General features: G+C 50.4%; 1 protein-coding gene and 1 long non-coding RNA gene across 4 annotated transcripts in view, besides 6 other annotated features; one reads left to right on the forward strand and one right to left on the reverse strand.

The window, feature by feature from the left end:
- Window positions 1-865: 865 nt before the first annotated feature.
- On the reverse strand, window positions 866-22,632 carry Gm30360. 3 transcript variants are annotated; one of them, XR_001784947.2, is made up of 4 exons: window positions 22,573-22,632; window positions 22,290-22,338; window positions 21,265-21,362; window positions 18,294-18,520 (listed from the first exon to the last, which is right to left on the reverse strand). It is a non-coding gene; the product is annotated as a predicted gene, 30360 (long non-coding RNA). The 3 variants fall into 3 exon arrangements; XR_387637.3 differs by lacking the exon at window positions 18,294-18,520 and adding an exon at window positions 866-937 and having other exon boundaries at window positions 22,290-22,613; XR_387638.4 differs by having other exon boundaries at window positions 22,290-22,613.
- Window positions 9,676-10,519: a promoter, noted in NCBI's record as "-859 to -9 promoter fragment". NCBI's record gives the evidence for it as "EXISTENCE:reporter gene assay evidence [ECO:0000049][PMID:12456803]".
- Window positions 9,676-10,696: a biological region, named in NCBI's record as "Nos1 exon 2 regulatory region". NCBI's record gives its function as "regulatory_interactions: Nos1".
- The window catches only part of Nos1 (nitric oxide synthase 1, neuronal), a 92,002-nt gene continuing 75,080 nt past the window's right edge, over window positions 10,148-27,069 (forward strand). Inside the window, exons 1-2 of the mRNA NM_008712.3 lie at window positions 10,148-11,235; window positions 22,593-22,719. Of these exons, the coding sequence (NP_032738.1) occupies window positions 10,526-11,235; window positions 22,593-22,719 (837 nt within the window). The 5' untranslated portion in view covers window positions 10,148-10,525. The remainder of the gene's footprint in view (window positions 11,236-22,592; window positions 22,720-27,069) is intronic.
- Window positions 10,313-10,340: a protein binding site, noted in NCBI's record as "-228 SF1 site". NCBI's record gives the evidence for it as "EXISTENCE:protein binding evidence [ECO:0000024][PMID:12456803]".
- Window positions 10,396-10,429: a protein binding site, noted in NCBI's record as "CRE". NCBI's record gives the evidence for it as "EXISTENCE:protein binding evidence [ECO:0000024][PMID:10900019]".
- Window positions 10,396-10,429: a protein binding site, noted in NCBI's record as "CRE". NCBI's record gives the evidence for it as "EXISTENCE:protein binding evidence [ECO:0000024][PMID:10900019]".
- Window positions 10,674-10,696: a protein binding site, noted in NCBI's record as "+150/+164 NRF1 site". NCBI's record gives the evidence for it as "EXISTENCE:protein binding evidence [ECO:0000024][PMID:19615412]".

The raw sequence follows: 27,069 nt of genomic DNA on the forward strand, positions 1-27,069 counted from the left end.
CATCCCCCATGGGCTCTCACTCGGAACAGTGGGAGTCAGGGAGCACACACTGTTGACTGATCACAATCCTGCAGTTAAACCGTACATCAGGGCTTGGGAAGCACAATTCCACAAACGATGTTTGCTCGTTGCTAGAATTTTCTTCTATCACACAGCCTGCGTTCTTACAGGAAGAGATTCCCTACCCCACCTACGGCAAACTGAAGCCAAGAGACCTCTAAGGACACTGCCTTCTCCCTTAGCCTTCTGTCCCATCTGTCCCCACGGCTCTAGAACTCACCTTTCTCTTCCTCCTCCTCCTCCCTCCCCCATCCCCATCCTCCCCCATCCCCATCCTCCTCCCTCCTCCCTCCTCCTCCTCCTCCTCCTCCTCCTCCTCCTCCTCCTCCTCCTCCTCCTCCTCCTCTCTACATCCTGCCCTTCGCCTCACTCCCTGACTGTCACTACCCAGTGCTGACCACCCAGTACCTGAAATGGCTCCTGCCTGGGCTCCGGTAGCCACCCTAGGGTTTCCTTCAGTCTTCCAGCCAGCAGCAGCCAGAACAATGTTTATAAAATCAGAATCTCACCTCAGCCCACACGGTACCTCCGAGGTTCACCATCACTGTCAGAGTAAAGTCCAAAGGGTGTTTTCTGTGTGTAGTCAGTGTGCTTTGCTTACAGCCACCCCATATTCCCATCTCTTCTGCTGATTCCTTCCTCTCCCAACATAGCCCCCTTTCTACTTTGACATCCTAAAAATGTCTTAGTCTAGATTTCACGTAGAGAAAATATGTGGCCCCTCCTCTTTTTCCTTTTCTGATAGAGCTTCTCTGGGTCACCCAGGATGGCCTGGACTCGTGGGGGACTTCAGCCTTTTACCTGTGTTTCTGAGTCGGGCTTAGTTCATTTGACACAGTAACAATGTTGCTGGTGATCTCCAGTTCCATCCCCTTCACTGAAAAAAACAAAAACAAAACAACTCACATCCTTTACAAATGTAATTTCATTCTTTACAAAGAAACAAACTCTGTGACATTCACACATATTCCAGATTTTTCTTTAATCCACTCATCAATTGATGGCCTCCCTCGCTGGCTCTGTTCCCTGGTGTTGGTGAATAGTTCTGGGCCATTGAGTTTCGTGTGTCTTGGCGACAAACCTAAAGCAACTCTAAAGGTAACAGTCAAGAATGATACGCATGAGCCCCATGTAACCCTCCCTCCCCGAGCACACACCCACTTAATTTTCTCCTGTAATTAATTTATTGATGGAGTCCATCAACAGTCCCATGTCACAGATGAGGAATCTGAGGCTAGCAGAAAGTAGACCTGGGTCCCAGGTTCTTGTCTTTCTGGCTCCAGATTCCTGGCTTTGACCTCTACCCAGTGGTGAGCAGGTCCAGCCAGGGTGAGGGATGAGTGGAAGGCAATAGAAAGGGCCTCACTCTGAACTCTGGAACTTTCTGTCATCATGATGGATGCTGTAGCACACAGGTGGCTGAGCTAGCTCTGGTAATTGCGTTTTGTGATGAAAGAGCTGTGATTCCCCTTGTCTCTTCCAGTATGGGGACAGATCCCTGTAGCTCTCCCAGGGTGGTAGACTGACTTTCCTACTCCTTCTTCACAGTGCACATGTACCACCGAGTTCTGGGGGGCTTGCATGTCTCTTCCTGCATCTCTCAGGCTTGGCATCCCAGCATTCTTGATTCTGGGCTCTTTCTACACCCCAAGGAGGAGCTGTTGCCTTGGGGATATGCATTCACTGTCCTGGGAATCGGGATCCATCCACAGTACCCAAGTGCCCTGCACAACATACCAAAGACTCGCAGTAGAAAGATAAACAGACAACAGTCAGACTCAGCTCCGTGGAAGTAAAAGGGAAATACGCCGCCTAGTCTATGGCACGTTAGCAAAGAAATCAACCCTCTCATCTCTGTCCATCCACACAGTTGCATGCCAGCACTGTCATTGTCTCTACAGACACTGTAGATGGTGACACTGACCCAGAGACCTTAAGTACGTTTCCACGGTCACAAAGCCGAGCAGAGACAGCCTGGCTTCAAAGGCCTTGTCCCGATTGGGGAAAGTGATATTTAGAAAATAGAAATCAAAGTAATAATTAAGTAAGCAAAACAGTTAATCTATAACCAAGTATAAAAGAATACCCCAAAAGGAAGAAGGTTCCCATTCACAACCCAACTCTTACACCTTTCAGGGAAGTAAGTACCAATTCCGAGGGCCTGGGAACTGCTCCAGAAATAACTGATATACATCAAACTCACATGGAAATGTGAACAATTAATCAGATATATAAGTAATTGTCCTATGTTAGTGTGTGGTTCACATTGCATTTAAATGGAGCAATAGATGTTGTTGTTGTTTGAGACAGGGTTTCTCTGTGTAGCCCTGGCTGTCCTAGAACTCACTCTCTAGACCAGGCTGACCTCGAACTCAAAGATCCGCCTGCCTCTGCTTTCTGAGTGCTGAGATTAAAGGTGTGTGCCACCACTGCCTAGCAGAGTAATATATCTCGAATGTCATTCCTCGCTAACTTGTTAAAAATATTTCTGTCCTTTGAAAACTTCATACAGTGTGCTTTGATCGGATTCGTCCTAACTCCACCCAGCTCAACCCCCACCTCCCTACCCACCCCCACATTCCTGTCCTCTCCCACCTCTCTCTTTAAATAACCCATAGACTCCAACTTGCGCTACCCACATACTCCTGGATGTTGGGCCATTCCCTGGAGCATGGTCAACCTGTCTGGAGCCACACCCTTAAAGAACACTGATTCTTCCTCACCCAGAGGCCATCAGTTGTCAGTAAGTGCTGGACTACTGACTGGCTCGATCTTGTACAGGCAGCCACAGCTGTAAGGTCCCGGGTGCAGCAGCCCCGTCCTATACATGAGACAGAGTTCATTTCCAGTCTTCCCCCATCCCCTGGTTCTTACATTCCTTCCACACCCTCATCTCTGATGTTCTCTGAGCCCGGAAGGGCATAGAGAGTGTCCTGCATCTCCCACTTGTGGCCAAGCCATCTGGGGACGCTTAATCTCTGCCCTTTGACCAGGTTTCACACTAACCCCCTCCACTGCACAAAGAACCATCTCTGATGAGGTCAGAGAGCTGTGCTGATCTGTGGGTAAACAGACTGGATTCTAGAGGTTCGTTTGATGTTCAACAGCATAATAATACTACTGAGGGCTAGCCTGATAGATCCTTACAGATCAGCCCCACCTCAGCTTAACACTGGCCCAGGCTGACACAGCACCACAGGGCATATTTGCTTTCCCTTGGCTTATTGATAGGTCCTTAGGCATGTGTGTATATGTATGCATGAATATATATATGTGCATGCATGCATGTGTTATGCACACATGTGTGTATTCCTGTGTGTATGTTTATTGGCATCCTATGTGGTTTACATCCTATACGGTTTATCCGAAGGAAAACATCCAAATTCTCGGTAGCCACACCAAAGAAAGCATGTACAGTTTCAATTGAGGATCAATATTATCCAATATTAAAAGAGTCTGTACCAAGCCACAATGCGAGAGAGGCTCCATCCCCAGGACCCCCTGGCCACTAGGATCAGGCTTCTACAATCTTGTTCAGTCCTGACTCAGAGCTGAAACTCTTCCTCCCCAGCTGTGGATTCCATCTGAGAAAGTCCAAGTTATCCTCTGCAGACTGCAGCTGCCAAGCGGGGGTGGGGGGGGGTGGGGGGGGCGCTCCATGGTTACCTGGGGATTCACTATAGGACCCAAAGACGCTGGGATCCCCAAGGTATGGGGTGCCAGCACACCCTGCTGACATGCAGGGGTGTGGCAGGCTTGGGGCTCTGGCTGGCTGGCGTGGGAAGAGATCCGTTCAGTTTGGATCCTTAAAGGCTGCAAATTAGTGACTCAACGAGACTACGGAAGTTTGGTGTATTGTTTAAAGGGGGCACTGTTTCGGGGAGGGGGGTGCCTTTTGTTTGTATGGGGGTTGGCTGTGTCTTGTGCTCTTTTTAAGACTTGGGAACTTGAAATCTGTTTTTTAAGTAGGACTGGAGGGAGACGGCCACAAGGCTGTGGCACCGAGCTGAGAGCGACCTTGTGGCCGTGCAAAGTGCAAACAGATGCAAGCTCACGGGCTAGGTTTTGTTTTCCTTACTACCGTTCATCTAAAACATAGGACATCGGTGTTCAGAGCCTCAGTGATCTGGCATCCCAGGATGAGGAATGTTGTTTGGTGACAAGGGCATGCCCACTGACCTCTGATTTGCAGAGCCTTAGAAGATCTGCTATGGGCATCTTCCCCTTCCAGAGTGATCACTGTATTTATGTGTGCAGAATCTACCATGCATGCATTTTCTCACCTGATAATATGTATGGGGGCTTCCTTTTTGGTCTGTTGATATCCATCTTGTTCTCTGAAACACACTCGTGTGAGGGTTCATCCGATGCCCAGAGGGCAGATTCCAGGTGGTAGACTTTTTAGTCCAGAACACACCAGTTCTAATCTTTCTTGTGTAACACTGGCTTCTCTCTCCTCCATCATTCCCGCCCATGCCTGTGCCCAGCTAAATCTCCAGTAGATTCTCAGGAGACAAGAGGGAGGGGAGTCTCCAGGGACCTAACTAACATTTATTGATTCATCAAATGGGCATGCTTAGCACCACCACATGTAAAAGTCAGAGGTCAACTTCTAGGCTTCCATCTTTCCTTCCACAGTGTCGGTTGTAGGGCTTGAACTGGGGCCGGTCATCAGGCTTGGCAGGGGATTAAACTCGGATCATCACTTGGTGACAAGTACTTTTACCCGCTGAGCCATCTCACAGGCCTAACCTAACACAGTTTAGACCCACATTGTCTGAGGGCAGTGCCTTCAGAGCTATGGTAAACTAGTCAGCTTCGTGGTCGTCACGGTAATGGGAGAGAAGAGTCCCAGTTCGGTGGGACAGCACCTGCCTGGCATGTATGTGTGGTACCACCCTCAGCACCACAAAAATATTAAGATAGGTAGAGAAATAGACAGACAGACAGCTAACAAAAGCCACTTTCATAATTCTATTTAGCTTAATATACCCATAATGGTATCCTTTCTAGATGGAAACAATATTTTAAATTTATTAATGGGGAAATCCTACCCCTTGGGAAGCTATCAGTGAGGGAGTCATGAGTTCAAGGCCAGCCTGAGCTAACCTAGTAAAAAACCTAATTCAGGAAAGAAAAGAAGTGACAAGTTTTGCAATGTTTTTCTCATGCAAGTCCTGGAAGTCTGAGATGCACTTGGACTCTTCCAGAACCTCATAGCCGCAGTGAAGGAAGCCAACATACAGCAGGCAGCTGCCGTCTGGGGCCATGTGGCTCACCACCATCAAACGTGGTTGGTGAATGCAAAACCTCAAACTTCACCCCAAAGAGAGGAAGAGAGAGGTTTTATTTTGGAGCCAAATGTGCATGACCAGGGCTTGGGAATAGAGAGATTCAGGTTCCCCAGATCCTATGTTCTGCCATGAGAAGGAGCTACGTGAGATTTTATTAGCTACAGAACAACGGAAGAGTCTGAAACTCTTCACGGGACTCATTAGTGGGGGCATTGGTGGGTGGTCACAGAAAAGCTGGGGAGACTCTGCTACAGGTGTCATCCGATGACATCCTTAGCTTCCCGTGGAGCTAGTGGCTAGCTAAGAATACTTTTTAAAGTTTCAAGAGCCACAAGGACATTGGGTCCATCAGTGGGGTGTGGGATGAGCAACTTTCAAAGACACTGAAGAGACAATTTGACTCTGATCTGCAACATTCCAACTCTTCATGTTCTCAACGTTTAATCCTTCGGCCTATAGGCCTTTAACACAGGGAAGGCTTCTGTTTGGCTGTCTGTCTGTCTGTCTGTCTCTCTCTCTCTCTCTCTTTCTTTCCCACCCCTGCTTCTTCCTGGGAACTTCAGATACCTGCGTTTCAATCTGAGTTCACAACACTGAATGTGCCCCACACCCAGATTCTCCAGACCCCTGTCCCCTGTGTTTCAATGAACATGCTACACAGGAGCTCTCAATGGCTCTTCTTCAACAAGACAGGATAACCGATGCCTCAAGAGCGGCTTACATCCTTCAGATGCGTGAGGAAAGACCCTGGGCGTGACCTTGATCAGCACTTGGGCTAAAATGGGAGGCCGCCGCAGAGGAGAGATGGGGTGCCATTGTGTCAGCGATGGGCATTCAGACTGGGTCTAACCCTGACTATTAAACTTCCTCGGAGTCTCCCTTCCCACTCCTCTTCATAAGAGGCTATTGATAACTTAGCCAAACAGAGAGTAAAGTCTCACCTTTCCCAAAACAAGAAACAAAACACCACCACCACCAAAACCAGAAAAATAACATGGGGCATTCACATCCGAGCTCCTCTGGTAACAACAGACATCAAATCCCATGCCGAGGGCGTGGCTCCCTTCCTAGCCAAGGGCTCCCACTCTCCCCATTCCTCCCATTGTGGAAATGAGGCCCAGAGCATAGAGCTTCGCACCCACCCAGGATCACACACAACAAGGAGGTAGTGTCGACATGACCTGCTTTGACTGCTTGCTTCTCTCTGGCCGTCACCTCCTCCTCCGACAGTCAGCCACTTATTTCCTCAGAGCAAGGGAAAGGAAAGAAATACACGGAGACCAAGCAAAGTGCTCAACAGAGACTCATGTCCAAGTGTGGTTTCCATGGTATGTACTCTGTATGTGAGTGTGTGCGTGCATATGCATGCATGCATATGCGTATGCATGTGTGTGTGTGCGCGCGTATGCATGTGTGTGCCTGTGTGCGTGCGTATGCAAGCATAATTTGTTGGGAATCTCAGCTCCAGAGTGTAGAGACAAACTGACAGGCCATTCAGCCTAGCTTTTATCTCCCTGAAGACAGTGATTTCACAGTGACCAGAATCCTCAGAGTCATCTGCAGGGGAGGGTCCCCTTAGAGACTGACACAAAAAGACACTGATAGAACAGGGGGGAAAAAAACCCACATGCTGATTAAAACCCAGGAGGCCCAAATCATCATGTTACATAATAATAACCAGAGACCAGTTTTTCTGAGCGTGCCAGGCCTCTGTCAGTTGAATTCTCCAGGTTAATCAGTTGGGATGGCTGCTTCTCGGAAGCCATTTTACAGATAAGGAAACTGAGGCTCAGGGGAAATAAGGAGCCCAGTCGGAAACAGACAGAGTCAGGAAGCACTTTAGCCAGTTTCTCCGTGGCCCAGGGAACTGGATGTTTGCAAAGTGGGACAAATAAGTGTCCCTGTGAGTGTCTACCTGCAACTGGCCTTGACCCTGATCAGGATTAGACCCAATTGTGATGGAAGATGAGGTGGCTTTTTTTTTTTAGATGGAAAAGGAGACCCGGAGCGCTCACTCGCTGTGGGGTTAAGACTGTGACAGCTGCTGGGAGGAGAGGCTCAGGTTGTAATCCCAGCTCCCCAGAAGGCTGAGGTGGGAGGAGAGCAAGTTCAAGGCCTCCCGAAACTGCAGAGCGAGTTAAAGGTCAGCCTGGGCAACCAGACCCTGTCTCAAAATAAAAAATCAGAAGGTTGGGGATGCCTTCTAGTATACATGAAGCCTTGGGTTTCATTCCCAGTAGCACATGAAGGAAGGGAGGAGGAGGAGGGAAGAAGGGAGGGAGGGAGGGAGGGAGGGAGGGAGGGAGGGAGGGAGGGAGGGAGGGAGGGAGGGAGGGAGAAGAGGATAGATCCTAGCTTCTCAGGCATCATCTAAGAGGCCCACTTAGAAGACGGGCAGAGACAGAGGCGGAGCTGGGCATGGCTGAGGGTAAACGGCACTGTGCACGCTTTGTTTCTAGTTGTTCTCTCTTAAGCAAGGCGTGCTAAAGGTCAAGTCTATGCTCTTGCGATCTCTCTCCTCTCTCTCTCTCTCTCTCTCTCTCTCTCTCTCTCTCTCTCTCTCTCTCTCTTTCTCTTTCTCTCTCTCTCTCTCTCTCTCTCTCTCCTTTACTAAGGCCTAAGCCAGCATTTGTAACAAATGAGATTGCGGCCCTTGCCTAGACCCTTCTTCCGTTTAAGGACGGAGCCCAGAAGCAAGTGTAGACCCTGGGGAGAGCTCTACAGCCCCAGCTGTCTCCACCTATGACTGTGGCTTGGCCCCTGGAAGACAGGGAGCTTATGGGAAAGCTAAGGAAGCAAGAGAGTGACGCCATCCTTCTAGACAAGGAAGGGCTTGGTGGTCCTGGGGGCTTTTCCCTGCAAACCAAAGCCTGGGCAGCAAGATGCTAAAAAATACTCAGGATGCTGACACCCGGGCCACACACAGCAGAGAAATGCCACAGCGTGAGGGCGACGCTTGAATACACAGAAACACACACAGAGAGCAGCAGCAGATGGAGGCAGCCCAGGCTGGGCCAGGGATTCGTTACTCCCCAACCCACACAGAGCGGCTGGTGGGGTTACATAATGCAAGCTGCAAAAAAACACTAATCAGCCTCCTTCAAGGGACCCTGGGGGGTGTGGGGGGAGGGGGAACCTCCTTTGAAAGGCAGGTGGGGCCTCTGCAGTCAACTCCTGTTCTCAGAGGCAGTGGGCGCTTGGGTCGGCTGACTCAGCCCTTGGTGTGGCTCTGGGAAACTGCGGAAAGGGAGAAGCAAGGCGCTTCAATTAAGTCTTGAGGGCGGGCGGGTGGGTGTCCCTCCTCGTGTGAAGGCATGGTGGGGATGCTGTAAGGAGGAGTTTAGGGATACAGGGAGAACTGGGGCTTTGGAGGAGAGGAGAAAAGTAGATGAAAAGATTGACTTGCAAAAAAAAATTGACTTGCTAACCTCCAACCCATCTCCCACCCATCCCCCATCCATTCTCCATCCCACCCCACAGCCCCACACCCATCTCCCATCCCCCCAGCCCCTCACCCATCCCCACCCACCTCCATCCATACCCCACCCCACCCCCACGGTCCCACACCCATCCCCCATCCCCCCACTCCTGAGGATCACCTGTCACAGCCCACAGCTTCCCCCGAAACACAACTCCCTGAATGTATCTGGTCTGAGCTATTGCTACCATCCTACAGCTTGGTCTGAGTTGGCTTTTGGCACCCCAAACCCAAATCCCTACACTGGGCCAACCGATAGTTTGAAAATCGACAGTATTTTAAAGAAGTAAATACGGGAACTGTGAACCTATACATGAAAAGTAATTAGCAGGTTGACTTTCAAAGTTCGGACTTGAAAGCGAAGCTGGCCCATTCCCCACCCACCCACCCCTCCACCCACTCTGCTATGTGACCTAGGACAAGGCACTGAGCCCTCTTTCAAGTTGGGGCTTCAGGTGGAGGGCTGGGTTTCTGTGAACATCAAAGAAGGGAAGAAGTAACTGTGGAGAATGAAGTATTCAGAAACTACCGTGTTAGTTTTCGCTTCTCGTTTTTTTTTTCCTTTCCCACTAGTGAATATAGATTGGTTCAACGTGTTATGTGCTATTGTTAAGCCTAGAGGGTCACCGCCCGTCTTCCTCATGTTCCCTTGCTGGGGTGTTTTATGTGTAATGTGGGGGGCAAACATATTCGAGCTTTGCGCGGACCTACCTCTCTGGCGTTGAAAGCGTTCGCTTCGCCTTAACGCGGTGCCCTGTCTGTTTTTACAATGGAAATGAGCTAAGGGTGAAGAAAATGACAGCAGGGGGTTAGCTGGACTCTTCCACCCATGGTACCGTGAGATACGGCATCCATATCTGCCCAGTAGTATCTTTTATCCATATCTGCTCAGTAGTATCTTTCCTTCTCGATGGGGAGGCTCCAGAGTGGAAAGCCAGAGGGGCTTCTCAGAAGTGAATGGGAAATGTTTGCAAAACCCGGGAAACAGAGGACAGTGTAACAGTCGGAGCCGTGGCTCTCGGTGGGAAAGATAGGAGGCTGAGGATGCTTACCCTTGAGTCTCTGGGGTTGCCGGGCTATCTTGGCTCTGGTGTCCCCAAGGAAGCCCTTTGGTTCTTGAGAGCTTTGGTCGCAGGGATTAAAGCCAGGTGACCACCACTAACTAAAAAACGTAAACCAGCCATGCGTCAGGCTTGGCTTCAGCCTCCCCAGGCCTCTGTGCCTCGGGGTTTTCCATCCTAGCTCCAAGGTATTCGGTGCCCACTCCACTCTCTCTCCTTCTCTTCTCATCTACTTTCCTCTCCCTTCTGTTTAGCTCCAGGTAGGAGCCCCTACATCACCTCTGCATCTGACAAGCTGGTGACCAAGATGCCCAGAGCCTAGTTCCCATGTTTGTGCGTCACAGTCATCAGACACGGCAAGCCTCCAGTCTTCCTGACCTGTTGCTTAGGGACACAACCCATCACTGTTCCTGACGTCTGCCTGGTCAACCTTGACTTCCTTAGAGAATAAGGAAGGGGGCGGGAACACATGAAATCATGCCACCCAAGGCCGAACGGCAATGAGCAGGTGACGTCAAGTTGACGTCAAAGACAGAGGCGACAGAAACTCTGCAGCCGGTTCTTGCCCGGAGTAGCTCAGGTTCCTGTGGGAGTCGTCTTGGCTTGGAGGTCTTCTGAAGGACACAGATACCATGGAAGAGCACACGTTTGGGGTCCAGCAGATCCAACCCAACGTCATTTCTGTCCGTCTCTTCAAACGCAAAGTGGGAGGTCTGGGCTTCCTGGTGAAGGAACGGGTCAGCAAGCCCCCGGTGATCATCTCAGATCTGATCCGAGGAGGTGCCGCGGAGCAGAGCGGCCTTATCCAAGCCGGCGACATCATTCTCGCCGTCAATGATCGGCCCCTGGTAGACCTCAGCTATGACAGCGCTCTGGAAGTTCTCAGGGGCATTGCCTCTGAGACCCATGTGGTCCTCATTCTGAGAGGCCCTGAGGGCTTTACTACACACCTGGAGACCACCTTCACAGGGGATGGAACCCCCAAGACCATCCGTGTGACCCAGCCCCTGGGGACACCCACCAAAGCTGTCGATCTGTCTCGCCAGCCATCAGCCAGCAAAGACCAGCCATTAGCAGTAGACAGGGTCCCAGGTCCCAGTAACGGACCTCAGCATGCCCAAGGCCGTGGACAGGGAGCCGGCTCAGTCTCCCAGGCTAATGGTGTGGCCATTGACCCCACAATGAAAAATACCAAGGCCAACCTCCAGGACAGCGGAGAACAGGATGAACTGCTCAAAGAGATAGAACCTGTGTTGAGCATCCTCACCGGTGGGGGAAAAGCAGTCAACAGAGGGGGACCAGCCAAAGCAGAGATGAAAGACACAGGAATCCAGGTGGACAGGTAAGCTACACAGGTGTGCAAGTGTGTGCTTGTGCATAGGCGTGCACATGGAGGCGTCAACGGGCAGTCTGGGAGCCAGCCTACCTGCCCATCCACATGGCTTGGCTACCCATTATCCCTCCCTAAAAATTTCAGTCATGCGTGGCGAGTGAGCCGTCATTTGAGGATGCAGCCCTTGTTGTGCATCCCAGAGTCACTAACAACCACGGTCCAGGGAATTGTGTCTTTACACGTTTGTCCTGTGTGTGTGTCCCCAGAGTCCTGTACGGTGGGATATGGAAAAGATGTGTCATGACCGGGGTTCAGGGAGATGGAGGTGGCCTTGGAGGGACTTATGGGCATGTACACAGGGCTCACTAGGTGTGTAGCTCATGCTGTGGTCCTGAGAGCAGGGAAGAGTTGAACTCTGAACCCTGTTCCACGCTCTCCTCTCTGTGGTCAGGTGAGGACAAGGGAGGATTCGCAAGAGGGGAAAGGAACCCAGAATTAGTTGCAGCAGCCATAAACCACAGTCTTCAGTGTTGCGTTCTGGGGGTAGATTCTAAAGTTCTAGGCATGTCTCCTCCTGTTGCCCCTGAACGCCTGCTTTTGAAATCACTGGTGGAAGGGATCCGACCAAACTCTGGGCGATGACAGCTCCTTCTGAGGGAGAAGAGAGCAGCTGGCCCTGGCCGAGGGATGTATACCCAGCAATTAGGGAATTCCCTCTGCCTCTTCCACTGTCAAACCCTATAGCCCAACCCATCCTGCCAAGATGGCGATGAGATGCTCAGAATCCAAACCCCAAGTGCATCTGAGCCTGTGCTGCGTGCCTGGGCTCCAGGGTTATATCTGTTATGCTCATGGCACAAGCTGGTCCTACTCAGCCAACCCTATTCCTCAGTAGAGAAGTTCGATGAGTTTTCAATGAGACTGTCTTTTAGTCAGTGTGGTAGAGTGCCCCGGCCAAGGGCAGCTGACATTAACTGGATCGATGTTTCATGCATCTGATTGTGATTTGTAGTTGGGTCAGAGATTGTGGGCGCAAGAACCCCTTGGGTTTTCTTACAAGTGCACTTGCACTCCTGAGCCCTATGTGATGTGAGTTCGCCCCCAAAAGACCCACAACGGGTGCTGGGTACTCCCCACCATGTGGCTAATTTGACCCTGTCCCTCAGGTGACACAGAAGAGCACAAAGTTGCCACATAGAATGTAAAGTTCTTGGTGTGGTATCAGTGGTATAGGGGTAAGCATAGCTGCCTTCCAGAAGAGGGGGTGCTAGTGTAGTTACAGAGCAAGAGAGACTGTAACAGAAGCATACTCATTCCATAGAAACTACCACCTGCCTTTCTCCAAAAAGGCACAGGCAGGGTGACATAGGACACTGCCCACACATCCATCTTTCTGACTTGAGAATGGCTCTGTACAAACTCTCTTGTTATGGTCCTCCCTCTGGCTACCCAGATCCACCGTGGATGTGAATTCAGCAATGGCTTGGCCAAAAGTCATAAGCAAGCTGAGGCTTGGGGCTGGCAAGATGGCTCAGCAGGTAAGAGCACTGACTGCTCTGCCCAAGGTCCTGAGTTCAAACCCCAGCAACCACATGGTGGCTCACAACCACCCATAATGAGATCTGATGCTCTCTTTTGGTTTGTCTGAAGTCAGCTACAGTGTACTTAGATATAATAATAAATAAATCTTTAAAATAAAAAAAGAGAGAGAGAGAGAGAAAGGAAGGATCGAAGGTAGGAAGGAAGGGAGAAAGAGAGAAAGCAAAAGAGAGAAAAAAAGAAAAAGAAAGAGAGAAAGGAAGAGAGGAAAAAAAGAGAGAAAGAAAGAAAGAAAAGCTGCGTTTTAAGAGAAAGTCACTCCGGAAGGCTTAGAGCCCTGAGAAGCCACCCACAGCAAGGAATGGGTTCTGAGGGACAGGCACCTTTCTTTCTAAAGGACATCTGTTCCCCTGACTTGGTGGCTCGTATTCACATGACATCCTGCCCGCCTTCCTAGCCTGAAGCTAGTGTGTGGTTGGCATGGCCTGCCCCTACGGTATTTCCCTCATCTCAGATGTTACAGTCCTAAGTATAAGGGACAATGTCAGTCTCCTAAGGAGAGAGACAGCAGTCAACAGTATCAGTACACCTGGGGGGACCTCAGCCTGCAGTCAAAGGTGCGTGTCCAGACCCTGAACTGCACCACACCAGGAGCATCAGATATAGGCAGACATAGCTGTGTCAGCTTGGTGTCTCAAGTACCACAGGGATGCCATCTTTTGTGACCCAGTTTTCTGAAATGAGCAATTCTGTTTCAATGAGACGACAGGTCAGTCTGACTTCATTTGATGTGCCCGCTTCCGTAGGCTCACACCTGGAAGACCAAAACTATCAGTATGCATAAGACAGAACTCCTGCCTGCCATGTGGTTATTGAAACCCTTTGTCCTTAGGTGGGGCTTGTCCTTGGCATGGTAGGGCCTTCTGTCCCCAGATGGTTCCACTTCCTTAGCACACAATGCAAGGAGCACCCCCAAATTCAGAGAGCTACAGCCCACGATGTCTCCACCCACTGACATGAAGCCTCCTGAAGGCTGAAATCAAACCGCAAAACGGGTGTACTGAATTAGGAACTCGAAGTCCCAAAGTCACATTGTCCTTGGGGTCAGTCTCACACTGGCATCCCTGAGACCACTGGGGACCATTGTGCACACAGCAGTGAGGACTATCTTGTATTCCCTATGACCTCCCTGACTAGACACTGCTTGGGAGTTAGGGTTGAAACTGGTGACTTGGAGGCTACTTTTAGCCACTAGGGAGACAATGGAATAACCTACCCGGATCCTACACCTAGGGCACACTCAACTAGCAAGTGACTCCTCGGGCCACTGGGAGCAGCAGCCACTTGCTAGTTGAAGATGCTGCCTGTCCTGGCTCTGTGGTCCTTCATTCCTCTTAGGAGTAGACTAAGCTCCCTGCTCCATCACTGGGGTTTCAGGGACCAAATATGACATGTCTCTCTAAGAGACAGCCCGATCCCCTCACCCCAGAAGCCAGGTGGGCCCCAACAAGTGGCGAAAGGGAGGCAATAACCCCAGAGTTCTAGCACCTTCTGCATTTGAGAGCGGTCACTTTAAATAAAGTGTCCGAAGATATTGAGGTTGCTCAGCTTGCTGCCCTGAGGCAGGGTTCTAAGGAGGCCAAGGTCCCCAGTCCAGCATCCATCTGGAACAGCCGGCCATCCTGGCCCTGATCAGATAACCAACCCGCCCCCTATACCCTTTCACAAGTCTCTCTGTGAATCCCTAAGTGCCTCTTCAGAAGTCACATAGAAGTAGGGCATGTGGCTTCAGCCCACTTCTCTAAATGAACAAACTGAGTCTTAGAAAGGTAAAGCCACTTAGCAAGGGTCACATAGCCCTGCTTGTAACTGACAGGCCTCTCAGGAAGAGTCTGCAGGGAAGGGGACAAAAGAAGCAGCTTGTAGGGGGAAGGGTAGCCTGTAGACCCACCTGCCCACCGCCTGACTATGCGACAAACCCGAGCTGGAGGACTGTATCATGTGTCCATCTCTGCTGACCACTCCCAGGGAGGCTGGCCCCATGCTAAAATCTCTAGGTCAGTCTCTCTTGTTTCTTAAAGTGCCCCCTTTCTGTGATATCAAAAGCAAGGATGGAAGATTGTCCTTTCTCCCAAGCCACACAGCAGCAAGCAGCCAGACCAGACTCGGGTCCAAGGCTGTGCTTTGCTGCCTCATAGATGGCTCTCTCTTGCCTGTGGGATGTTTGGCAGCCTCTGGGTGTCTGAAACTTTCAGAACATTTCATCAGAGTTTGAAAGGGAAACTGATACCCTGCAGTTCCTCTGGCTCAGAGTAACCAATGTAGGGCAAGATGACCAAGACCTGTGACCTTTCAAGATGAGAAGGAGGTCCAGCACAAGTTATGGAAGAATCTAACTCTGTCTGGTGGGTCCTGTGAGCTTCCCAGTCCTCTCTCCATCATCATGGAAGAGCCAGGATTCCAGGTCCACTCTCCCTGTAGCAGGGCAAGCTGGCCAGCCTGGGTCTGCACAACTAATTAGCATTTGCACATCCTAAAGATGGCCAAGAGGGAGTTGGAGCCACAGCTCTGTAACATGAGGACCTGAGGTCAGATCTCAGGCTCCCACAAGTCCTAAGGAGATGGAGCTAACCAGCTGCCCGGGTAGTTAGTTGGCTCATCAATCAGCCCTGCTTAATTGGAGAATTCCACAACAGGGAGAGACCCCGTCTCGACAAATTGGCCTTTGACCTTCACATACATGTGTGAGCTTATGTGTGCATGTGCATGCATGTATACACACACACACAGAGTGCTCTCATAGTGACCCTCAGCAGGGTTGGCTCCAGCCTGCCTAAGCAGGCACATAGCTGAGAGGGACTGTAAAGTCCCTCTTCCACAAACTTCCATGTCACAACCCAGAGCGACTTCCACTTCCTGCCCCCCCCCTCACCTCATCAGACACGCGTGTCTTCCCCAATCTGTCCTTCCCTGGACACGGTTCCTGCCTTGTCCCCTTTCTGTCTTGTCACTTGGACACTCAGCCCTTCATCCTGAATGAGCTATGGAAGAACTCAACATGTCTACCTCCCCCAAATTAACCTGTCCCCAGCGGGCTTCTCGATGCCTTCCGCCCAGTGAAGTTTTGAGCAAGCATCGTCTTGCCCCTGATTCTTCTGCTCTCGGAGCTAGGGACTTGCCAGGGAAGCTCTCCCCTCCCCAGTCACATCAGAGACGTGAAGAATAGACAAATAGACATTTGCCGTCATCTCTCATGGTGACTCATGCCAGGGAGGAAATAGGCCAGAGATTTGGGGGGAAGTAGCTCAGGGTGAGGAGAATGATAGATGGGGAAGACAGAGGTGCCAGTCATGTGAAAGCCAGGGAGGGGGGACACTGACAGGAGGTCACATCGGGAACAGAGGTCCTGAGGCAGGGACCAGGGTGAGGAGTTCAAGATGAAGGAAGACGCCAAGGGATAAAGGTTAGATCGTAGGAGGAACTTTCTATGTGAGGTTTGCTATGCTGAAGAGCAACTTGGGATCCTAATGCTTGCAAGCTTATGCCTCCTGCTTTACTCCCCAAAGCCCACTGTTTTTCAGAGATGTAGCCCCCAGGGATACCGAGGGTACCTGCACTGAATTGCAAAAATGGCTGGCTGCTAGCACACACCATGTCCAAGTGGGACAGGATGGATGCTGGGTCAGGGAAATAAGAGTTCTCCTGTCCCTCAATATGCAAACCGAGCCCACTCCCCCCCCCATTTCCTTTACTTACCTCCTCTTGCAGGTGTGGGTTTAAAAGTCCTACTCAGCTTTTGGGTATCCATAATTATAGTCATGGTGAGCCCCAGTGCCCTGCCTCTCTTCCCAGCTTCAGGATTCCTTATAGGAGTCCTGTCCCCCAAAGCAAACTTTTACTGCCTACCCTGGTGGTTCATATCTGTGATCTTGATGTCTGGAAAGCTGAGGCAGCGGGAGATGGCAAGTTCAAAGCCAGCCTGAGCTATACAGTAAGGCCAGCACTTGGGAGGCAGAGGCAGGTGGATTTCTGAGTTCCAGGCCAGCCTGGTCTATAGAATGAGTTCCAGGACAGCCAGGGCTACACAGAGAAACCCTGTCTCAAGGGAAAAAAAAAAGCAGGGCACAAAGGGGAGAGATGTTTGCCTAGCATTCACAAGACCCTTGCTTCTGTGTCAACCATGTCAACTAGGGTTGATGACCTAGAACCGTAATCCTATCTCTCAGCGGGGAGAGCAGAAGGCTCAGAAGTTTGAGGCCATCCTTGACCACACAGTGAGTTCTAAGGCAGCCTAGACTTATCTCAAAAAAAAGCAACACCTCCTTCTTTTTAATAAGACCAGGGTGACAGCAGCCTGATAAAGCTAAGGGGAGGGCTTAGCCAAGACCCCCACATCCCACCTCCATAACTGTGGAGTCTTTGTGTTAACTCGGCTCCCAGCATCTGAGACCGGGAGGAAGCAGCAACGAAGAACTCATTGGCACAAGGAGGATGGGGGATGGCTTAGCCAACTTATCCATGGAAAGCTGGGGCAGGCTTTCTGCCAAGGGCCAGCTGCTCTGTAGCAGCCTCGGCGTCTGGTAACTGCCCCTACCTTCCCTGAGCCTGGCATGCAGGCCTGAGACACCTGCTCTTTGCCAGGTCCTCAGGCTTGGCCCTAGCCATGGGGGCTTTCTGAGGAGCCAGATTATTTGTCGGTTCTGTGAGAAAATATGGACCCGGTTCCCACGTACCCTCTGCAGAGGACCTGGTCAAGGCTGGGTGAAGGTTCAGGGGTGTTGATACAATGCTTGATATGGGCACATCACAGCACAGTGTCTCCAGATTCCTCAGTGTCATCGTGAGGTGTGGTGCTGTTACAGACAATGGGTGGGTATAGAAGACAGGCACAAAGCTCATGGACCCTGCAGACTCCACCAAAGGGAAGTCTCTGGCTCAAAACCTCAACAGTCAAGGCCCAGATAGTTTCACTTGCAGCGAGGTGACTCAGGGCAGCCTGGCAGACCCTGGACTGGGGCCGTGGCAAAATAAAGTCAGCCAGCCAGCCTTCCCAGAAGTCACAAGACAACTGCTCCCTGAGTCAGTGTTTGTTCTTTTGTGGGAAAATCATAAAAAGCACAGCCACCGTGCCTGCATTTGCCCAGCGGATGGGCGTTTGAGCGCTTGCCTCATTGTCTGGGAGTGTCTAGCATCGAAATACAAAGATTCTGGGCCTGGCAAGATGGCAGGACACATAAAGGTGCTCGCTGAGCGATTTGTTGATCTGAGTTTGATCCCCAGGTCACATGGAAAAGTACAGACTAGACGCCTGTAAGTTGTCCTCTGACCTCTATATATGCTGTGATGTTTGCATGCTCGTGCGTGCACGGGCACATACACACACACACACACACACACATACTTTTTAAATTTAATGAAATTTTTAAAAAAACTACTACAACTCTTCATGAGTATGTGGTCTAGCCAGATATACTTCCAGGGTCCCCCATGTAATATCCCTATTCCCCAGAATGCCCAGCTATGACAAGAGCAAAAACCAGCTTTAGCAAGCTTCTCTCTCTGGCTGTGTGATCTTGGACTAGTAGCCTAATCTCTCTGTGCGGCAACTCCCTCCATTGTTCAGGAATTATCATTGGACTGAGTGTCTTGTTCGTGCTGTGTGCTAGGCAGGCATGGTGCACACGGGACCTTACGTAGTGGACAGCAGAGATGGGTATCCCACATACTTCGCAGGATGAGTGGAGCCAGGACTAGGCTGAGGGCAGACAAAAGGGAGCAGAGGAGAGGGGAGAGTGAGGATTGGATTTGAGAATTATGGGATTCTAACTACGTAAGATTTGTACTTCAGAAGTGAATACAGGAAACATGTGGCCCAGACCAGATGGTATAGGTATTGCCTGGATGGGACAAAGACCCTGAAGAACTAGAAGTCCCTTTGTCCTATCTAATGTGGCTGTAAAGGAAAGAACAAGAAGGTAGTAGAGTCACTAGCAAGTACCCTCAAATGAGTGCCAGGTAGGTCCATGCTGTCATTAACTCTCATGTGACAAAGGGCACACTGGAGCTGTTCCACATCCAGACTCGCCTGGCTTAATAAACAAAGCCAAGAGTCAGACCTGGTTCTGCCTAGTCCCCACTATGCCATATGCATGTCACTGTGAGCAGACACTGTGGGATGCTCCAGGATGCTCCAACATGCAGGTGAACCGGGAACTCCCCGGCCTCCTCCCATTGGCTGTGGGTCAAGGGGTGGGGTCTACTCCTGCATTTGTCCTAAGTGCATGAAAATTGGATAGCTCAGCCCTGACATTCCCTGGGCTCCACACTAAAAACGCCCACTCCCTGCTGATCACGCAGGACTCTAACATTCAGCTTGTGTTAGCCAAACCACCCAAATGCATTCTTTGAACAAAGGTGTTCATTAACAAGAGGGGTGGGAGGAGTGGGGAAGGGAGGAAAGAAAGGAAGAAAGAAAAACACAAGAGATAGATGTTAAACCTTCAAATTCCTTCCTTCCTGCAAGGTCACATGACGAGCTACCTCAAGAGTTGCCTGGGTGACGGGCCTCACAAGTACTGGGGATCTGGCTCTGTCACCTGTAGCTAAGGATATAAGTGTCTTGACTTGTCTTTCCTGCCCCTCCAACCTGTTATTTTTAATCACAGGAGGGATGTGAGTTAGCAGCCATCACTCAGATCAGCTTCAGGCTGTAGGCCTCTGGGGAACTCGCATAGCCTCTCTGGGCTCTGCTCTCTCATTTGAAACCAAGAGCTGGGAATGGCTGTTGAAGAGAGATGAAGTAACTGTGTACAAGTACCTGGTACATTACCGATGTCCCCAAATGCATTAACCCTCCCCCCCAACCCCCCCCCCCGTCTGCTGAGGCCCCATTTGGGGGTCATGTGACGCTGTCAGCTCAGGCACAACAGAGCTGAAATGGAGCTGAGTGACATTTGAAGCGGCGCTCCACAGCCCGTTCCCTAGTTAATTGTGCGCAGGTAATCCATTGACTTGGGAAACACTGGCCATCAAGAACCACTCCAGGGACGGTTTGGTGACATTTTAAAGAGGGTGAGACAGAATGTTCCCTGTGATGATGTAATTCTCACCCAGCAGAAGGACAGAAGTGGCTGCGACATGGACTGGAGGAATGGGGAGGAGCCCAGCAAGGAAGGGTGGGCTGGCCCCATCGGAGCACCGGATAGGGAAATGCACCCAGAACCAGGGTCTCAGCTCCTGCTTCACTCCAAATGACAGCCCATGCAGACCGGGGAAGTGGGGAGTCCCCAAATCTGGGAAGGTAACATACAGAGCTAGATGAGAACAACCCCCCATGCCTAGGACCAATTCCCAGGAGGGACACAAAGTGGCAGAGTGGGCTGAAGTTGGGGACTCGGAGTGACAATAAGGTACAATGGCAAGTGGATGCAGGGTCAACAGACAAGGGAAGCAGAGAAGCAGCTCTCACAGGAAAGGACAGAGGTGACCCTGATATGGTTCAGTCTTCTCCGAGGCTGGCTCCCTATAGGGTCTTGCTTACAGAGCCTCGGCCTGGGCTGGTGTGGTGGTTTGAATATGCTTGGCCCAGAGAGCAGCACCATTATGGCCTTGTTGAAATGGGTGTGGCCTTGTTGAAGTAGGTGTGGCCTTGTTGGAGGAAGTGTGTCACCGTGAGGGTGAGCAATGAGACCCTCCTCCTAATCATATGGGACAGTCTTCTCCTAGTGGCCTTGTGCTGCCATGCTCCCACCTTGATGATAATGGACTGAACCCCTGAACTTGTAAGCCAGCCCCAATTAAACGTTGTCCTTTTAAGAGTTGTCTTGGTCATGGTGTCTGTTCACAGCAGTAAAACCCTACCCAAGACAGCTGGTCAGAGAAAAGGGCAGGAGGCAATGGGGCTTCTGGAGTGAAGCAGGAGCCTATTATTGAGGAGTGTGACTTGAGCTAATGACTTCCTCTCTGGACCCCAGCTTTCTGGTGTGATTCTTAACTGTGATGATGCTGGTGGCAGTTGTGGTAGTCACGGAGGGCAAGGAAAATGATGATGGTGAGGGTCATGGCGATTTTGATGCTTATGGTTATAGTCCTGATGGTTAGTGATGGTTGTGGTCATGATAATATGGTGATCATGGTGATGGTGAAGATGACGATAGTGGTGGTGATAGTTTGGGTAGCAATGGTGGTCGTGATAGTGATGGTAATTATAGTGATCATGGTGATAGTGATGGTGATGGTTTCAGCAGCAACGATGGTCATGATGGTGATGATAGTCATGGTGATGATGGTTGTAGTGAAGATGGTAATAGTGATGATGACTTAGGTGACGATGGTCCTGGTGATAGTGATAGTGAGGATGTGGCAAAGATCATAATGGTAACAGTGTGTGGTGTCAGTGACGAGCAGGAGGGGAAGCTAGAGGTTTGTCTCTGATAGGAGTGATGGTGGAGACAGTGGTAGTAAATAAACACGATGCTGGAGGCCTCTACAGTTACTTACCGTAAACATAAGCAACAGGCTGAAAGTTGTGGCTTTACCACTCGCCCTGGATCAATTATTCTTCCACAGTCAGGATGAAATGATGTGACAGGAACGACCTACAGGGAGGAAAGGGTTTCTGTAGCTCACTGTCCTATAGGGTGTGATCCAACATGGCGGGAGCGTCAAGGCAGCAGGAGCCAGAGGCAGCTGGTGTGCATAGTCAGGAAGCAGGGGGTGGTGGGTGCTGGGGTTCAGCTCATTTTCTTTACTTTTTTACTGTCTGTAATCCCTAGGAACAGCCTTGCCCTTGGTCAAGATGGGTCTTTCCATATGAGTTGACTCAGCCACGATAATTCCCTGCAGGCATGGTGGGAAGCTCATCTCCCACTGTGTCCTGGACTCTGTGGAGCTGACGGTAGCTCTAAACCCTTCACTTCTTCTCACCTGCACCATCTATAAGTACGCGCTGATGGCGATGATGGCTATTCCTCACCCCCACCCCATGGACTGTGTCCAGGGTTAAATGAGACAAACACACATAAAGGGGCCAAGTGACCTTTCAGCTTGTATGGTTTGCCTTGCAACTATGAAGACCTGGGTTCGGTTCCTAGAATCCATATAAAGGAGGGCTCCCCAGCACTGAAGACACAGAGGCAGGGGCATGGGGCTTTGTATTCTGCAGTCCTCTCAAGTCCTTGATCTCTAGCCCTCTGAGAGACTCATGAAGCAAGCTGGATGTCTCCCGGGCAACAGCACCCGAGGCTCGCCTCTGACCTCCACGTGGTCCTGTGTGTGCACACTTATGGACCACACGTAGAGTGCCCGGCTTGTGGTGAATGTTAATTAACTCTAGTCACCAATGTGAGTGATAATGTTTCTGTTGCTATGTCTCCTGAGCTGTTTTTTTGACAGAAAAGCCCAAAACCTTGGTCAAGATCTGAGTAAGTCTTGGCTTTCCTCTGCTGGACTCCCACTAGTCCGGTGTCCTGCCTTTCTCATTATTAACTTTCCTGGGTGCACAGGGCGTACAGTACAGTGCATACCTGATATTGGTGATGATGGCAGATCCAGGAGGCTTCCGGATTCTCAGCCCTGGGGAATGGGGAGGGGCAGGGGTGCGTGAAGCCACAGCCATGGAGCTTTGCCCAGGAGCCAGGAACCGCTTTCCCTGTGGCACTGGGAGGTGGGGAGGGAGGGCTCCTGATGAAGATGCCTGGGGCCCACAGGCTACGCAGAGAGAGCTGAGTGAGTTGGGGTTCTGTACAGATGCAGGACTCCCAGATCAAGGTTGCAATCCTGCCCGTCTAGTCTAGCACCCTTTCTCACCCAGCCACCTTGCCTTCCAGAGACCTCGACGGCAAACTGCACAAAGCTCCGCCCCTGGGCGGGGAGAATGATCGAGTCTTCAATGATCTGTGGGGGAAGGGCAACGTCCCTGTGGTCCTCAACAACCCGTATTCAGAGAACGAACAGGTAAGCGAGGTGGGTGCTCGCTGGGCCCTGAGGTCCCACACTTCCTCGGGTTGGAAGAGAGAGGTGGGAGAAAAGCTTGAGATCCCAGAGGCGTGGCCAAGAATGCCAGGTCTGAGATGCAAGGATTGGCTTCGAATCTGGATGTGTCATGGTTACCAGGGTTTGTGAACGGGGAATTGTTTCATATTTTACATTCCTGCTTCTACCACGTTCTAAGACACCAAATATCCACACTAATACTTTTTCCACCCTTCATGGAAACCCTAGAGATCATCAATATTGGTGTGTGTGTGTGTGTGTGTGTGTGTGTGTGTGTGTGTGTGTGTGTGTGTGTGTGTGTTTGTTTGTTTGTTTGTTCCAACGTCTTACGTATAAACAGACAAATGGCCCTCAAGTTACTTTCATAGCTTTGTACAAATGAAAGTGTCTGTACTTGGCTTTGTTTTTGCATGTATTAATACATCCAGGAGATAAGTGCCAATGAAAAGGTAAGGTGGGAGGGGGAGCGGTGCAGCTGCAGCTGGAGAGATGGCTCAGAGGGTAAAAGCATTGACTGCTCTTCCAAAGGTCCTGAGTTCAAATCCCAGCAACCACGTGGTGGCTCACAAACACCTGTAATGAGTTCTGATGCCCTCTTCTGGTGCGTCTGAAGACAACTACAGGGTACTTAGATATAATAATAAATAAATCTTTGGGACAGAGCAAGTGGAGCCGATAGGAGCGAGCAGGGTTGACCAGAGTGAGCAGAGGTCCTAAATGTAGTTCCCAACAACCAGATGAAGGCAACATCTGTACAGCTATAGTGTATACTCATAGACATTAAATAAGTAAATCTTAGAGAGAGAGAGAGAGAGAGAGAGAGAAAGAGAGAGAGAGAGAGAGAGAGAGAGAGAGGGAGGGGAGGTAAAGGGGGTGTCTTAGTCGGGGATTTCTATTGATGTGATAAACGGACCAAAAACTACTCGGGAAGGACAGGGTTTATTTCACTTTACACTTCCACGTCACTGTTCATCACTCAAGGAAGTCAGGACAGGAACTCAAACAAGACAGGCACCTGGAGGCAGGAGCTGATGCAGAGGCCATGGAGGGGTGCTGCTTACTGGCTTGCTCCCCATGGCTTGCTCAGCTTGCTTTGTTATAGAACCCAGGACCGCCCACAGTGGGCGGGGCCCTCCCATATTAATCATCAATCAAGAAAATGCACCACAGGCTTCCCCGCTGTCCAATCTGGTTGCGGGCATTTTCTTAATTGAGGTTTCTTCTTCCCAAGTGACTCTTAGCTTGTGTCAAGTTGACATAAACTTAACCTGTACAGAGGGCCAGGGCCTTTTTTTCACAACTATATAATATTCCACTACAAGGCTATGCCATCCTTTATTGAGTAAGTTGTCCATAATAGACACTTGGGCTATTGCCACTCTTTGGCTGTGACTGTGTTGTCTGTCCCATGTAGCATTGTCTAGATCCCTCATTTGGCATGCGAATAGACTTAACCGGGAGAGAAAAAAAATTCCTAGAAGTGTTAAAGTTAAGTCAAAAGCCATTTACATTTACAACCCAGTGGCTGTGCCCATCTTACCAGAAAAGTGCCAGGGGGTGGGGGGTGGGGCTGTTTGCCCACAGCCTCGCCAGCTCCATCTGTTACCAAGTGTTTCAGTCCTTGCCAGTCTGCTGAGATGTGTGCTGACAGCTGAGTCACCATCCCTTTCTAAGACTGCCTGGGTTTGGCTGGAGATCAGCAGCCTCACCTCATCTCTCTTGCCTGGGCAGCCAATGGGCCAGGCCAGAGTGACCCTTGAGAAGAGCCCATGTTTCCCACCAATCCCTCCTCACCCCCTAGCAGCAGGAGTGGGGTGACTTATGGGATGTCTGGAAGGAGGGGAAGCTGCACCCCCTCTTCTCAGCACCTGTACACCAACGGAGCCTCTCAGTCCATCTGAGCCAGGACTCCGGGCCTTTCTGCAAGGCTTCAGAGGAGGATGAGCCAAGCCTGAGCCGCAGCGGCGGCAGCAGCGCAAGTGGTGTCCCTTGGCTGCTGCTGGCTAACGAGGAAGCAGGGGATGTGGGGGAATTCCATGCTCCTCCAAGATGAGTCTCCATCTCCACCTGCGACACCCAGGAATGCTGGTGGATGAGTATCATTAAACTGTCCTCAAACACTCAAGGCTGGGGTTGGCGCAGTAGTTGAGCATGGGCTTAGCAAGTGGGAGGCCCTGGATCCACCCCAGCAAACCAACACAAACCAACCAAGCCCGCACTGGAACATCAGGACTCTCATTAAAACAAACCACTGTGATCTTTAAAAATCCCCTTCATGATTTCTTTTTTGTTGTAGGCGGGGGAGTCCTAAGAACGGAACCCAGGGTATGGCGTGCACAAAGCATCATACGCTGAACTATATCAGCAGCCCTTGGCTTTTTTGTGCGTGAAAGGGCCTTCTATACCCAGGCTGGCCTTGAACTTATAAACCTCTGCCTCCCAACTGCTGGGGTTACATGTACCCACTAAACTGGCTTACAGTCCTTTATTAAAAATGAAGCCGTGCATGCTGACAACCCTCTCGAGACAAAGGCAGACAGGAAGTGACACCTTCAACCAGATTGGGGGTGGGATGGGGGGTGGGGGGGGATGCCCAGGCACAGTTCGTTGGGTGTGTACAATCTGTTGTCCTAAGAGATAAGCCTGATTTTTGAATTTTTTTTGTCATTGTTTCAAAGTCTAACACAAAAATACATTTCTTCATTAAAATGTACACTATCTAACCATATGTGAGCCTATCTTATTAGGGGCCGTCTTAGTCACTGTTCTGTGGCTGTGAAGAGGCACTATTGCCAAGGCAACTCTTTGAAAGAAAGCATTTAACTGGGGACTTGCTTACCGTTTCAGAGGTTTAGCCCATTATCATCACGGAGGGAAGTGTGGGGTATGGAGACAGGCGCTGGAGCAGTAGCCAGAGTTGTATCCTGATCCACGGGCATTGTCGTAGGTCTAGTGTTACTGCTGTGAACAGACACCATGACCACAGCAACTCTTTATAAAAGAACAATATTTAATTGGGGCTGGCTTACAAGTTCAAGAGGTTCAGTCCATCAAGGCAGGAGCATGGCAGCATCCAGGCAGGCATGGTGCAGGAGGAGCTGAGAGTTCTACATCTTCATCTGAAGGCTTCTAGGATGAGGTCTTAAAGCCCACGCCCCCAGTGACACCCTACTCCAACAAGGCCACACCCACTCCAGCAAGGCCACACCTACTCCAGCAAGGCCACACCTACTCCAGCAAGGCCACACCCACTCCAACAAGGCCACACTTCCAAATAGTGCCACTCCCTGGGCCAAGCATCTTCAAGCCATGACAAGCAGGGGATCAGGGTAGACTCTAGGCTTGGCATGAGCTTTTGAAACCTCAAAACCCACCCTCAGTGACACACATCCTCCAACAAAGCCACACCTCCTAGTCCTTCTTATCCTTTTAAAAGTTCATTCCCTGACTAAGCACTCAATTATATGAGTCTGTGAGGGCCATTCTTATTCAAACCATAACAAGGGGACAGCAGACTATGTGGGCCACCCTCCTTACATAAACTCTCCTCTTTATGACAGTCCCTGACACCCAATACGGTCACCCTCTCAGCAAGACCAAGTGCACGTCGCCCCTTGCTACGACACTGATGCTGTGTTAATTTTTATGCTTAGGACAGAGATAAATCTTTTTGTATCCATTTGTTCTTATTGCTGTTGTTTAGTTTTGGTTTTGTGGTGCTAGGATGACCCATCGTCTCATGGGGTGCTCTACCATTGGGCTATATGCCCGTTCTTAGGGGTTTTTCTAAGATTCGATCTTAGTGATTGTGTGTGTGTGTGTGTGTGTGTGTGTGTGTGTGTGTGTACTCTCGCACATGCACATGAGTGCAGGAGCCTATAGAGCTCTCAAGAAAGCTTCAGACCCCCTGAATCTAGACTTACAGGAAGTTATGAGCGTTCCAACCCTGGTGCTGGGAATTGAACCTGGGTCCTCTGTAAGAATGTTATCTACTCTTGACCTCCGAGCCACCCAACCCCTCCCCCATTCTTTTTTTGGGGGGTTGGTTTTTTTGTTTTTTTTTGTTTGTTTTTTTTTTTTGTTTTTTGTTTTTTTTGTTTTTTTTTTGAGACAGGGTTTCTCTGTGTAGCCCTGGCTGTCCTGGAACTCACTTTCTAGACCAGGCTGGCCTTGAACTCAGAAATCTGCCTGTCTATGCCTCCCAAGTGCTGGGACTAAAGGCGTGTGCCACCACCGCCTGGCCCCTCCCCCATTCTTAATTGCCCTCTCTGACAATTAACTCACTGCTCAGCCTGAGCAGTTCTTCACCTT

Source organism: Mus musculus, chromosome 5, assembly GCF_000001635.26.
Source record: "Mus musculus strain C57BL/6J chromosome 5, GRCm38.p6 C57BL/6J".
NCBI lineage: Eukaryota > Metazoa > Chordata > Mammalia > Rodentia > Muridae > Mus > Mus musculus.